We start from the raw sequence: 14,910 nt of genomic DNA, 5'->3' as shown, positions 1-14,910 counted from the left end.
GCGCTTAACCTTAGCCAGGATATATCATCAGAAGAAATTATTCAAGCCCTTAAGACACAGAAACCTTCAAAGGCTCCTGGCCCAGACGGTTTCCCAATGGTTTATTATAAATCCTTTGGGGCTGTGTTAATCCCACACCTCACAAAACTATTCAACACTATTTTGGATGGCTCACTATTCCATCCGGAATCTACGAAATCCAAAATTATTGTTATCCCTAAGTCAGACAAAGGCCCTCATTCAGAGCCATACGCTCTGAGCAGAGCGCATGCTCTGAATTAGGGCCGGCTCCATTATCATGGAGCGTCCTCCTGGACGCTCGTATAGCTGTGGGTCACCACCCACAGGCTATACGAGCGTGCATTGTGATGGTCGCGATGGTCGAGACCATCGCGACCATCGAATTTGCGAGCCGGAGCCTGCGGTTGAGGTTTTCAACCGCAAGCTCCGGAGTGATTTTGGCTCTATCAGAGCCAAAATCACTCCCACTGACATCACTAGTGATGTCAGTGTGCCGGCTTCTGACGGGAGGTGTTCCCGTGGGAACGCCCCCGTCAGGGAGGCACGCCCCCGGCACGCCCACCAAAGGGGGCGTGCTGTCAATCAACATTGACAGCACGCCCCCTTTGATCGGACACAACGAGCGAAGGATGCTCGTCGCGTCTGGCGCATGCGCACGACGGAGGTCCCTCCGTCGTGCGCATGCTCAGTCCATAACATCGACCCACTTGCGAGCGGACAGCCGCTCGCGAGTGGGTCTGAATCAGGCCCAAAGACCACAATTTATGCTCAAATTTCAGACCCATTTCTCTACTGAACACGGACATTAAATTGTTTGCCAAGGTTTTGGCGAATAGTCTCAACGAGATCTTGCCGTTATTAATTGATCCGGATCAAGTGGGTTTCATACCCCATCGTCAGGGTCTAGACAACACTCGCAGAACTATAGATCTTATCCACAATATCACAATATCAATCGCTCCAGGTTACCCTCGGTGATTTTGGCAATTGATGCTGAAAAAGCATTCGACCGAGTATCTTGGCCGTTTCTATTCCACACCCTAGAAACATTTGGATTCAGAGGACGCTTTCTACATGCTATTAGATCTCGCTCCAGTTTTCATTGGTTACAACTAATGGTATTTGTTCAGACGTGTTCAGTCTGGGAAATGGGACTCGACAGGGCCGCCCGCTCTCGCCCTTGCTTTTTGCTCTATGTATAGAGCCATTAGCTGCACACATTAGAGCAAATCCCAGTATCACAGGAGTAAGTTTGGGGTCCCAACAAAACAAAATATCATTGTTTGCTGATGATGTGCTTCTCACACTGTCCAATCCAACTGTATCTCTCCCTTCCTTGTTCCTGGACTTGCACCAATTCGGTGAGATCTCAGGTTACAAGGTTAACGAATCAAAATCTGAAGCACTCGCTCTGCATATCCCACGTCAAACAAGAGTTGGCTTGGAGTCCACCTTTAAATTTCAATGGCGCCCGATAAAGATTCATTATTTAGGCATCTTTATCACCAAACAGTACACCCAATTGTACTGCGCAAATTACTCCCCCCTGATTCGGGCGCTGCAGAGGGACATGTCGACTTGGAAAGTATTGTATATTTCTTGGATAGGTAAAATAAATGCAGTCAAAATGAACATACTCCCCAGATTATTATATTTGTTCCAGACACTTCCGGTTCGTGTTCCTATGTATGTAATACAGTCAATACAAAAGTTGATCGGGAGATTTATTTGGGGAGGTAAAAAACCACGTCTGAACCGTTTAACTTTATCTAAACCTACGGGTAATGGTGGGTTAGGTCTTCCAATACTACAAAATTATTATTATGCCACCCAATTGAGCCATATTATCTCCTGGCATTCTTTCCCAGGCACAAAAAAATGGGTTGATATAGAAAATGCATCCTCGTCGGATTTAGGTGTAGCTTTTCTTCCCTGGCTCCCACGGGTTCACAGACCAGCCTCGGCTTATTCTCACCTCTCCATCCAATTCACTCTGAAAACATGGGATACAATTAACCAGCGCTTTTCACTCACATCATTCCCATCTCCTTTAACTCCTATCTGGAAACATCCTCTATTTCTTCCAGGTTTCTTGACAAGCTGGGCTGCACCCTGGCTATCAGCAGGTATAACACGTTTTTCGCATCTTTATGGTGAGTTTGCTCCCCCTACATTCACAGACCTTCAGGAAAAATATCACCTCCCTCCCAACCTTCACTACCCTTACCTTCAGATTACCTATTTTATACGGACTCAATGTCAGTCTAGAACTCTTCGTCAACCCACTCAGTTTGAACGTCAATGTCTGTACTCGGTGGGGCGTAAAGGAGCGATCTCTCTGATATACCACTCAATTTTGGCCCCCGAACAATCCCCAAAAGAAAAATTTTAATTAAATTGGGAACGTGATCTTGGGCTACAACTAGATGACGAGGGATGGGCCCGAATACGATTACAAGTCTCAAAAGCCTCTATTAGTGATAGCATCAGGGAAACGACTTTTAAAGTCTATACCCGCTGGTACTTAACGCCCGACAACTACATCACATGTATCCAATTTCTTCTGATAGATGTTGGCGTAATTGCGGTATGGAGGGTTCCTTCCTCCACATTTGGTGGGATTGCCCCGTAATCCATCAGTTTTGGTCTATAACAGTAACTTTAATGTCAGAAATTCTTTCCTCTGTTGTACCCATGGATCCGCTTGTAATACTGCTTCAGGAGCCTCTGCGTTCGGCATCAAAACCTGAAAATAAATTGATTCGGCATATATGCAACGCCTCTAAACTTTTAATAGCCAAACATTGGAAATCTCCTCATTCCCCTAATAAAACTGTTTTAGTTAACAGGCTATGGTACATTTCATCAATGGAATATATCACTTCCTTGTTAAATAACACAGTATCTAAATACCAACAGGTATGGAGCCCTTGGTTTATTTATCATAACTCCTCACTACCAGGAGCACCTCATTGATTTTTTTTGTCACAACGGGTACCAGCAACACACCATCTTTCTCCTGTTTCTCTTCCCCTTTTTTTTTCTCTTCCCCCTTTTCTCTTTTCCTAAAGATATACCTATTAGCTGTTTTTGTCTTTGTTTTATTGTTTTCTATATATGGAATTGTTGAAGTTTTATAAAAAATATAAAATTGCACTACTTGTTAAAATGTGGGAAAACAGTGTAACCTCAATTATTGTGATATATTTTCTGTTTTTGATACCCATTTTGGGATATCTCTACTGGATAAATTATACTGTATGTGTGTAGTGTATTTAAAATAAAAGATTAAAAAAAATTTCATAAAAAGGGCCTATTTAGTTCCATTTCAAACAGTGAAAGGACAGTGATTTTGTCTAGTAAGTAAATACATAAAGTTCCTCATTGAGAGGTCTATTCATAAAGGAAAAAATATCCCCTTTGATAATTAAGGATTGAACTCACTGCGAGTCCAATCCTAGCATCGGAGGCATTCATCATGCCTCCTACACTTAATTATCACTTCCGAAAAGCTGCTCTTTTTGCGGAGACAGCTTTTCGGAATAAGGGGACATTTCTCCTGCTTCACTGTCTCTTCGCAGCCTGTCTTGAAGCTGCGCATGCGCAGCTTGAAGACAGGCTGCGAAGAGACAATGAAGCAGCAGGGGAGAAGCTGGAGTTCAGCCCCCACTCGCCCACCCCCTACCCCGCTCGCTTCGGTGCACCTGTCCGCTCACCTCCGGCTAACCCTGCTGTCTATCCCCTGACCCCCCGCAGAGCTGCAGCTGCCACGGGAGTCTATGACTCCCACTGAGATTATGTAGCCACGCAGCGCCAGTCCCCTGCCGCTGCTGCTTTGCCCTCTCCATTGCTCCTGACTCACAAGAGGAGAGCTCAGGGAGCCAGGAGGGAGCTTTATTAAGGTAAGAGGACACAGCAGGGAGGGATCTTTTCAGAATGATGTTATATATATCAAAATGGCCCTCGACAGAAAAAAAGTTCCCCACCCCTGCTGTACACCATCTCAGTGTGGCATACAGTATCACTTCAAAGTAGCGAAAAAATACTTTTTTTTTAACTTGATGAATTTCAAAATTTCCACATCCCCATACTAAAGTAAGGGGACTGTTGAAATTATCGGCGGACTATTGTAACCAGGAAATGTCAGTGATATCTTCTGTGTTACAAGAATGATGAATCGGGCTGATACTTAATTTCTACAAAAATAGGTAAAACATTTTCACCTACTTTTGTAGAAATTAATTGATGATGAATAGACCCCTGAAACCATCTAGCTTCATGTTGGTGCAGACAGCGATAATAGTTCGAATTTTCCCAATCCTTCTGTATCCACTACCACCGCTATGAAGACCACATCCTAATCCAGAGTTTCCAAAACTCCATCATTGCAGTCCAGGTTTTAAGGATATCCATGTCTGAGTTCAGATGGTTAATTCAAGTTGACTAAGGTACTAAGTAAGTCACCTGTGCACAATTTCCTTCAAACCTGGACTGTAATGACTACGTTTGAGAAACTCTGCCCTCATCTAACTCTGCCTCCCTGCCAACTCCACCTGGATGTCCCAATGCTGCCTAATGATTTAAAACAGAGCTCATCATCCCCCCCTCCCCACTCCTCCATATTGGTGTTACTAAGCATCCTCTCCTCACAGTTGAGAACATCACAATCGCCACAGTTCTCCAAGGCTGCTGCCTGACTTAGCTTCACTCCGAAGATCCAATCCCTTGCGCTGCTTACCTTTTTCACTCAGGACATTACCAAACCCTCAGGGACATACGGAAAATATTGAACATTATGGTCTGAAAGTTAGCATTCCACATATCGCCACATATTGCATAGGCAAGTTCTGAAAAGCTAAGCTTTTTGGAGCTTCTTTCTTAGTCCCTGTACCGTAATGCCATCACTTTAGAAAACCATGGAGACTGTTTCTGCAATGGCTGCCAACTGGAATGCAGAAAATATATTGCAGATCTCTCCTGCTTGATAGTGTGCTCTTTCTGCATGTTTTAGAGGCAACATTGGCATGATAACTATGTCACATAATTATTATCTTTTGCTTTGATAACTGTAACCACCTGCTTTCTAACTTTCTCATAAACCATCTTTCCTCTCTACAAGCCATTCTAAATGGCACAGATGTTTCTCTCCAGCATATATTGGCTTACCATTATTCAAGCCCTCCCCAACTTCTCATTAATCTTTCATGCATTTTCTCAAATCCCACCTCTGCATTAGAGGCTGTCCTACACCATCCAATACTACTCATATACGTCTGTATGTTCTAGTAGCTACATGTCATGTGCACTGAGGGCCTGATTCAGACCCGCTCGCGAGCGCTGAGCGCTCGCAAGCAGATCGATGTTGGCCAAGTGCGCATGCGCACGAGGGAGCCAGCTCCGTTGTGCGTATGTGTGAAACCCACATAGCGACGGGCAAGCCGTCGCTATGGGTCTCGCTGCAAAGGGGGCGTGCTGTTGATGTTGAGTGACAGCACGCCCCCTTTGGTGGGCATGCCGGAGGCGTTGCTGCCCAGACGGAGGTGTTCCCATGGGAACAAATGATGTCAGTGGGAGTGCTTTTGGCTCTGATAGAGCCAAAAGCACTCCTGGGCTTGCGGCAGCGAGACCCTACCGCAGGGGCTCGTCGCAAGCCCGATAGTCGTGATGGTCACGACCATCGCGACCATCATCATGGCCGCTCGCTATAGCTGTGGAAGGAGGGACGGCTATGATTCAGAGCGAGTGCTCTGTCAGAGCGTCCGGCTCTGAATCAGGGCCTGTGTACGCAGATGCCTACTAGCCTGTCTTAAGACGCCAACTCCAGGAAGTGTATGCAACCATCGGTACATCGGGTACCATTGGATGCAATCGCAGTGCTTGAGGCAGACCATACCCTACCGCAAGCATTGTGAGCGCTTCAGTGTAATATCCAGCCAGGTGACGTGTACAATGACGCTGTCTCTTAATTATGCATGCCTATGAAACGGGGTTGAGACGCTCAGGCACACCTATGTTTGCACCTCCACTCCCCCTTTTTTAATGGCCAGCCCCTGTTACCACCCACAAACGGCTTCTCCTGTCACTTACTCTGCTGGGTATGTGCAGCGAGCAAACACATCCCCAGGTTTGCGCATGCACACTGCGATGCATGAGCAGAATGCAAAAATCGGCCAGCTGCGAGCGAACGCATCCTAGTTAGCGGGTCTGAAACAGGTCCTCAGTACCCTATTCTGCGTCTGGATCCCAAGTGCCCCCCATACCCTATCCTGCGTCTGGATCACAAGTGCACTCAATACACTAGTCTCCGTGATATTTCCCAGTTCACCTCTGTGTCTACATTCCCTGAGTTTCCCTGAGGAAGGACCTAAGGTCAGAAACATGTTGGTGGTATTTTGGCAAGTGTCTCTGTTCCTGCTATTTTCTGTTTTTTACTATTTTTGGGCTATCACCATCCATTTACCCGGGGGTGGAGGAGATACCTTTTTATAACAACAGATTTGTAGCAAAGAAAGAGAAGTTTTGTCTGGATCTTATTTTATGTTTTTAATATATTTTTGATAATTGTCTTTTATCAATAAATTTTTCAACTGCTGCTGGTTTATATCATTTGGATTATTCCTATGAGGAGAGGATTCATTTATTTATTTTGAACTGTGGAATAAAGGAGTCCCCTTTAAAGTAAAGAAACCTTGATGGGAACATTTATACCTGATCCCAGGTGAGTGTTTTTTCCAAAGGGGTTTCAAATGGGAAATGTGTGAAAACCAGTATCTACACTGTGGTTTGATGCAAGAAAGATACCTTTATGTGAACATATTGTTTGTTTGGAGGTGAGTCACAGACGGAGGATTTTGGAGTTTTCAAGGTGTTCCTGTACCTTGGGCATAATCTGCTGTGTATTTCTTTCTTCCATCTTTTAAGTGACATTCTTCACCTCACAAGACCAATTATCCGCATACTGCGCTTTTGGATCACTCTATTTGTTATTTACTCCCAGGTACCTGTCCAGAGGGCCGCAATCAGCTCACTTGGTGCGGCAAAACCCAAATCCCAATAGAAGGGGTCACTGGTGAAGACCACCAAGTGGGTTAGACTCCGCACCTCTGAGCAGGTCTAGCAAAACCTGGGTTTGGCCGTAATAGGAATACCTAAGGAGCGTACACTCTAGACGATATGCTCCCTGAGCGATATCGTGTAGTGTGTCCCCGGCAGGGTGTGCTCAATGTCGTTCATGACATTGAGCACGCCCGCTGAACGATATCATTAACGATATCGTTCAGCGCCGAGCTCTCTCTCCCATTCCCCAACATGCAGTAACCTGAAGACATCGTCAGGTTGGCCTGCATGTTTACTCGATGAACGACAATGACGAACGACCCGTGGGAACGTGCGTCGTCGTTATCGTTCATCGTTTTGGTGTTAAAAATGGACGATAAAGTGGACGACGAAAAAGATATCGTTATCGTTCAGTTGTCCACTTTAATCGCCCAGTGTGTACGCACCTTTAATCACTCAGTTGTTTCCTAGCCACCCCAACCCCTCGGCTTTTAGTCCTCTATTGAGGAATTCCCTGAGCCGATCGTGACCTATTGTATTTGTACTTTTTTATGTTCAATTTGTATATGATTTGTAAATCTAACCGTCCAGTGTCATAAATGATGGTAATATTCAAAGCATGGCTTGCAATGCTAATTTAATAATGAAGCAACATCATCCTACTTTTTCGATCAAGTGGCAAGTACGGGGTTTGTGACAACATGATTCACGTCATCATGGTCCTTTTCCCTGCGGCTCAATGCCGTTGTACAGTGGAGGTGGGACCATGATGACGTGATTCGTTGCAAATCTTGTCAACATGCTCTCACCCTTTAATAGGGAAGTGTGTGGGATGCTGGAAGCGCTCTGCTCTTCCGGAAGTTGAGTAGGATTCCCTGAGATTCAGGAGTCTCCCAGATGTTCCAGGAGAGTAGTTGAGTATGAGCTATATCAGTCAATAAAACCGCCAGCCAGTAAAACAGCAATAGCAGGTTCAATGCTAACACCATTGGTTGTATTGTGATATGGGCCACCAGTTGGGCAGCAGTGCACTTAGACAAATGAGACTGAAAATATTCTCGTATTTTAGTAGAAAAAAATGTACAAGTTGCAATTTAGAGGGAGTGGTCCAAAAGCTGGACTTTGAAGTGTGGTATCCTCAGCTGTGCCTACAATCCTACAGATGGTAAGGCAGGTTCTCTGCATGGGATTCAGATCGGCAGCACGCCGTCTGCTTATCTGATAACTACATCCCTTTCAGGAGCGTAAAAAGAGGTATGGGGGCCCCATAGGTCCCCCTCTGCTGCCCCCCTCCCACCAACCTCCAGCCCCGCACTACTTACCTCCTGAGCCCGGCGCACCGCTCCATCTATCCTCACTGAAGCTGGGAGGAGACGTGCCCGTGGCCTGAGGATGTCATCATAGGGGTGCAGTAGGTATTACCGCCGGCCGGCGGGGTTGAAGATCCCGAACGTCAAAAGGTAAGTATTAACTAACCCTATTCTACCCCCTAACCCTCCATTAGGGGTGCCTAACCCTAACCATCCCCCCAAGTGCCTAACCCTAACCCCCCTTTAAGTGCCTAAACCTAACCACCCACTTTCCCGCAGCCTAACCCTAAGTCTCCCTGAGGGTGCCTAACCCTAACCTCCCCTGGGGGTGCCTAACCCTAACCTACTGGGGGGGTGCCTAACCCCAAGTCCCCCCGTGGGAGCCCCTTACCTAACCCCCCCCGCGGCTGTTCGCGCCTGGTGCCCTTCTTACCTTCAATCGGTAAGCCTGGTGTCGGGCTCCCGGCGTAGGTCTAATGACAGGCATCGGGATTTCGACACCTGTCATTAGTACAATGCCGGGTTTAGAAGGTCGGGAAGCCGGCAGTCGGGATTTAGACCTTCGGCTTCCTAACTACATCCCCATCATAGCCATGCCTCCTCCCAGCTTCTCTAGTGAGAGAGGTATCAAAGGAGAGGGGCCCGCAGCGCTAATGATCTAGCCCGTGCAGCAAACTGCTTCCTAGTCACAGGCTGATGTGTGCCTGTGACTAAAAAGTAGTTTGCAGAAGGGATCATCAGCTGTTTTTTTTCCTTGTAATGCCGCTAAGGTGAGCTGGGTGCAGGGGGAGGCGGGCCCCGGAGGTGCTGCGGGCCCCATAGCAACCGCACCCCCTGCACCAGCGGTAGTTCTGCACCCGACAAGTTTCCTGCATACAATATAAACATGACAATATTATTAAGTTAAAACTGCCAACTTTTTTAATTGCTGTGAAATTTTTATTTTAACAATTTTGTCATTTTTCCTCTCAGCAACCAAAGTTTATGCTGCCTTAGGAAATCATGATTTTCACCCTAAAAACCAACTACCAACACAGAATAATTCCATTTATTATCGGATCTCAGAATTTTGGAGACCATGGCTAAAGCAAGAATCCACAGCTACTTTTATAAAAGGTAAAATATTTTGGTGGCTTAGTGACATAGGGTATATGAACATGACTGTATGGTTAAGATCAGTGGGTCCAGATTTTCTTTTTCTTTAAACTTCAAGAAATAAAAATCTAAAATAAAAAATAATTTGTTTCATGTTCTCTCTACCAGGAGCATTTTACAGTGAGCAATTGGTTAATACAGGAACGGTGGGTCGTGTGATTGTCCTAAACACCAATTTGTACTACGATTCTAACAGCATTACAGCCAATATGGAGGATCCGGGCGACCAGTTTGCATGGTTAGAAAATCAATTGACAAATGCTGCAGAAAAGGGGGAGAAGGTAACACACCAATTGTAAGCTAGAATGGAAACACATTTTGGAGTGCACTAGAAAAGCTGGATACAAAATCTGCTTCCAATGGATGTACTTATTACAGCTTTCAAGCATTAATGGGCCTTGGGCAAAATCAAAGGAGCAACTTGTATATGCATCCAATACGTAGATTAATAAATTTTCTAAAAAAAAGAAACTTAAAACAATTAATAAAAAAATAGTTGCCTTTACCTTTGGTCAAGCAATAATTCATACGGACAGAGCGTTGGGGTACTTTAATGCTGGGTACACACCAGAGCGATGTCGTTCCAATTTGTCCTATTTGGCCTAATCGGAACAACATATCACGCAGTGTGTATGCATGATATGAGCGCTCCCTCGATCGCATGCAACTTCGTCAGGTTTGATGTGCTGCACATCAAACCTGACTATGGAGTCTCTTTACTAAGCTGTGTTAGGAGATAAAGTGAATGGTGGTAAGGTACCAGCCAATCAGCTCCTAACTGCCATGTCACAGGCTGTGTTTGAAAAATGGCATTTAGGAGCTGATTGGCTGGTACCTTAACACCCTTCACTTTAACTCCTAACACAGCTTAATAAATAGACCCCTAAATCGCATGCGGCGCCATGCATATTAATGGTGGACGGAACAAGTGATCATTCCGTCGTTCATTAATCGCTGCAGTGTGTACCGTGCCATGTCCAGGGTGAAGGCAAATCATCCTGAACATCGTTATGATTGCCTGTCTTCTCAGTGTGTACCCAGCTTAAACACAGGACTCTGTACTTCCTATACCTCATAGCTGGGTTAGAAGTAAATGTATGGTCTCTTGTACTAAGGCTCAAATAATTCTTACTGGCCAGCCCTCATAAGAAGTTTAGTAATATTGTAATCATATAACAGACCCTCTGCATTGGGTGGCAATCCCTAGGCAAGTAATATGCTGGATTAATAGTACATTTTTGTAACTGCACAAAATTGAAAATTCAGTTGTTTGGTAATCCTTAAGCAGTGGGATATATCTATAATTGGCTCAATGTTAGACTCTCCCCATGTGTTTTAAAGGTCTTCAACAAACACTTTCAAAATTGCCTACTAGGACAATGGCCCCATACAGAAACCCCACGACCCAGATTGAGATGAAGAGGACACAAGTTTTGTTTCGCTGCATGCGTTAAGGATATTCTCTTTCCACTACAGTGACCAGATCATGAATAGTTCTCCATTTGGTCCCTCTCAATATCCATATCCATATCCATATCCCTACTACTGTCCCTAACTTGGTTCTCAGATACTTTTGATATATGGTTTATTAATGACTTATTAAATACTTCTAGAAATGTTTGCAGGTGAGACTCCTCCCGTTTAGAATGTAAGCTCTCACGAGCAGGGCCCTCTTCCCTCATGTGCTTCTCCTTATAATTTCTTCTACTCCTTACTGCCCACAAGGACATCTAACACTTGATTGCTGACTCCCTGCTTCCCTTTTTTGGTCCCTATTTACCAACGAAGCATAACCCATTTAATCTAATATTACAGCTGTTTGTCACAGCATTGCTCTCGTAATCTTTTAGATGGCGAGAGCGATGCGGTCCCCATTGCCAGCAATGGAGACCCGGCGATACCTTTCCGGCTTCAGCGAACGCCTTCCAAGCACTGCCGGGTCCCCGTGTCATGCACATGCGCAGATGGGCAGTTGTGCATGCGCATAACACCGGAGCCCCGTTGTTGGCAGCGTTAGGCTGCCAGCAGCCCAGCGGAGGACCTGGCCGAGGTCAAGGACTTCGCAGGACCTCTCCCTCCTACCTGGCTGCCTGTCACAGGCTACAGCCGCTGACCCTGGCCTCCCGTCTGCATATTTTTTATTTTTTTTTAACTTCACTGTGTTCTGGCGGGAGAACACTGTCAGAGCAGCAGCCATGGCCGGAGGAGGGACCAGGGAGCGACGGAGGGAGCCAAGGAGGACCTGTTCAAGCTGAAAGCAGGTAAGTATAACCCGCTGTAAGCCACCTGAGAGTGGTGTATAGTAACACCATCAAATTCCAAAAATACATAATTTTCAGAACTTGCTTAATGTCCCCTGTAGCTGTGCCCATTAAACAATGCCCCCTGTAGCTGTACCCCTCCTGCAATGCTCCCTGTAGTCGTGCCCCCAGCACTAGCTCCCCTCCATGAAGAAACTTACCTTCGAGCTGGCACCGCTCCACGACGTCAGGGCTCCCGAGTCCCGCCGCGCCGTCGCTGCTGCTGCTTCCGCCGCCTGCTGGATCTAACTGGATCCAGCAGACGCGCGGGCTCCTCACATCGCGGGTGACATCATGACGTCACCCACGCACTGTGTTACTGGGAACGCTGGCCTCTGAAGCGATCAGAGGCTTCTGTAGCCTCTGATGGCTTTAGAGACCAGCGTTCTCAGTAACAATGGGGGTCTGCCGAGCCGGGAGCTGCGTTAGAAGCTTAGAAGAGCCTCATGCGGCTCGAAAGCCGCGGTTTGGCCACCCCTGTACTAAAGTGAGAGTTTTTAGAAGTAGAGATTTTACCCATAGCAACCAATCAGATTTTAGCTATTCTGTTCTAGAAAGTGCTAGATAAATGTTAAGTAGAATCTGGTTGTTATGGGCAACATCTCCACTTCTAAAAACTCTCACTTTAGTAAATATACCCCTATGTATTGGTGAAGTCTCCCTTTCTTTTGATCTCTCAGATCTGCAGGTTTCTCTCAGGATCTGGGAATTCCCTCCCTTCAGCATGTGCCTGTTTCTTCTTTTCTTACTACTATTTACAGAAAGGCTTCTAACCCGTATATTACGTGAGGCCAGAACCTTGATCATTTCAGGAAACACACTATTGTTCCATCGGAATTGGCATGAATCACCGCCGGACCTAAGCCCGGTGGATGAAATACTGATGCCGGAAGGCCGGCAGCTGAAGATCCCGACTGAGGTAAGTAACACCCTTAACCCTTCCCTCCCCCCCCCTAACCCTCCCTTAGGGGTGCCTAACACTAACCTCCCCGCCTACTGCTTAACCCTAACCTTCCCCACTCCCCCAAGGGGTGCCTAAACCTAACCCACCCTCACTGTCCTTTCGACTGCACCATCGATTTATTACCCGGTGCCAGGCTTCCTAAGGGCAGATTATATGCGTTGTATATTCTGGAAGATAAAGCCATGCAGGAATATATTCCTGGAATAGGCTCTGGATAAGGGATTCATTCGTCCTTCTAAATTCCCAGTGGGAGCGGGGTTTATCTTTGTCCAGAACAAGGATGGATCCCTCTGACCCTGCATTGACTTCCGCGGACTGAACAAGATCACATTTAAGAACGCCTATCCCTTGCCACTCATCTCCGTCCTCTTCGACCAACTGCGTGAGGCCTCCATCTTTTCTAAGATTGATCTTAGAGGCGCATACAACCTCATCCGCATCAGAGAAGGAGATGAATGGAAGACAGCATTTAACGCTCATTTGGGACACTTTGAATATCTTGTCATACCGTTCAGCCTCTCCAATGCCCCAGCCGTCTTTCAAGATTTCATTAATGAGGTGTTAAGGGATTTCTTTGGGAGTCTTTGCATTGGTCTATCTAGATGACATCCTCATCTATTCGAAGTCCATGGATGAACATCGTAGACATGTGAGGCAGGTCTTACAAAGACTTCTGAAGAACAACTTGTATGCCAAATTAGAGAAATGTGAATTTGATGTAAAGGAGGTATCATTCCTGGGTTACATTAACTCCTCGCAAGCACAGGCCGCACTACAGCGTCAGCTGCTTGTGTCAACCCGGCGGCACAGGCCGCACTACAGCGTCAGCTGTTTGTGTCAACTCGGTGACACAGGCCGCACTACAGTGTCAGCTGCTTATGTCAACCTGTGGGCACAGGCCGCACTCCAGTGACTTTTGTGCGCTGTCCTGTGCATCAACACCAGTGACTTTGTTTCCATTATATACGGCTACTGCAGCATCAAGCCAGGGTACTCCAGCCCTCAAGGCTGCTGCATGGCTCGCAGGCCGCTTCATATTCTATGGCCCACTGGCCACAACCAGCCAAGTTATACCAGCCTTCAAGGCTGCTGCATGGCCCACAGGCCGCTTCGTATTCTACGGACCACTGGCCACAGCTAACTAAGTCATACCAACCCTCAAGGCTGCTGCACGGCCCAAAGGCCGCCTCATAATCCATGGTCTTCCGGCCCACCTAGCCAAGTTTCTACCAGCTCTCAAAGCTGTTGCACGGCCGCATCCAGCCAAGAATTCCAGTCCTCAAGGCTGTTGCAGGACAATACTCAAGAGAGTCTCACACGTGGCATGGAAGAGCAACTTGGAAATCACTACAGCTGCAGTGAGTTGGAGCATTTCCATAAATCTTTGAAAGCTCTAACAAATAAACACACTGTTAATCTGGATAACAAACTAATCAAGAGATGATGTCCCACAGTGGTCCACTAGATGTTCCCAAATCTCCCTAACATGAGATGTAATTTCATTACATGCTCATACTTCCATTTATTAAGTATATTAGTATTGTTATTAATTAATTATCAATATTCATCTAAACTCATAGCCTCACTAATTATTAAGGAGACTGTCTTTTTGAACTCAGGGCTCATTTTGCTACATATATTTTCTTCTTTTCTTACTAGTTTTTACAGAAAGGCTTCTAACCCGTCTATTACGTGAGGCCCGAACCTTGATCATTTAAGGAAACAGTCTATTTCAGGACACACTATTGTCACCGCCGGACCTAAGCTCAGTGGATGAAATACTGATGCCGGAAGGCCGGGAGCTGAAGATCCCGACCGAGGTAACACCCCTAACCCTTCCCTCCCCCCCCCTAACCCTCCATTAGGGGTGCCTAATAATAACCTTCCCCCATACTGCTTAACCCTAAATTCCCCCAAGGCACCCCCCCCCCAAAAAAAAAAGAAAAAATACAACATAGAGGACGAAAAGGGTGTGTGGTGTTGTGACACAGTAATGCCCCTTACAACACATTGTGCCACACAGTAATGTCCCTTATTACACATTATGCCACAGTAATGTCCTTTACAACACATCATGCAATACAGTAATTCCCTTTACATCACA

General features: G+C 46.1%; 1 protein-coding gene across 2 annotated transcripts in view; it reads left to right on the top strand.

Annotated features, from left to right (window-relative positions):
- Nucleotides 1-14,910, top strand: part of SMPDL3B (sphingomyelin phosphodiesterase acid like 3B) — a 130,983-nt gene that overhangs the window by 90,794 nt on the left and 25,279 nt on the right. For both annotated transcript variants that reach the window (XM_088459955.1, XM_088459956.1), the window contains exons 5-6: nt 9,360-9,503; nt 9,651-9,823. In XM_088459955.1, the coding sequence (XP_088316081.1) occupies nt 9,360-9,503; nt 9,651-9,823 (317 nt within the window). The remainder of the gene's footprint in view (nt 1-9,359; nt 9,504-9,650; nt 9,824-14,910) is intronic.

Source organism: Taudactylus pleione, unplaced genomic scaffold (genome assembly GCF_031769625.1).
Source record: "Taudactylus pleione unplaced genomic scaffold, aTauple2 ptg000959l, whole genome shotgun sequence".
Taxonomy (NCBI): Eukaryota; Metazoa; Chordata; class Amphibia; order Anura; family Myobatrachidae; genus Taudactylus; species Taudactylus pleione.
Note: the sequence above shows the minus strand (reverse complement) of the source record. Positions and strands in the feature narration are given on the sequence as shown.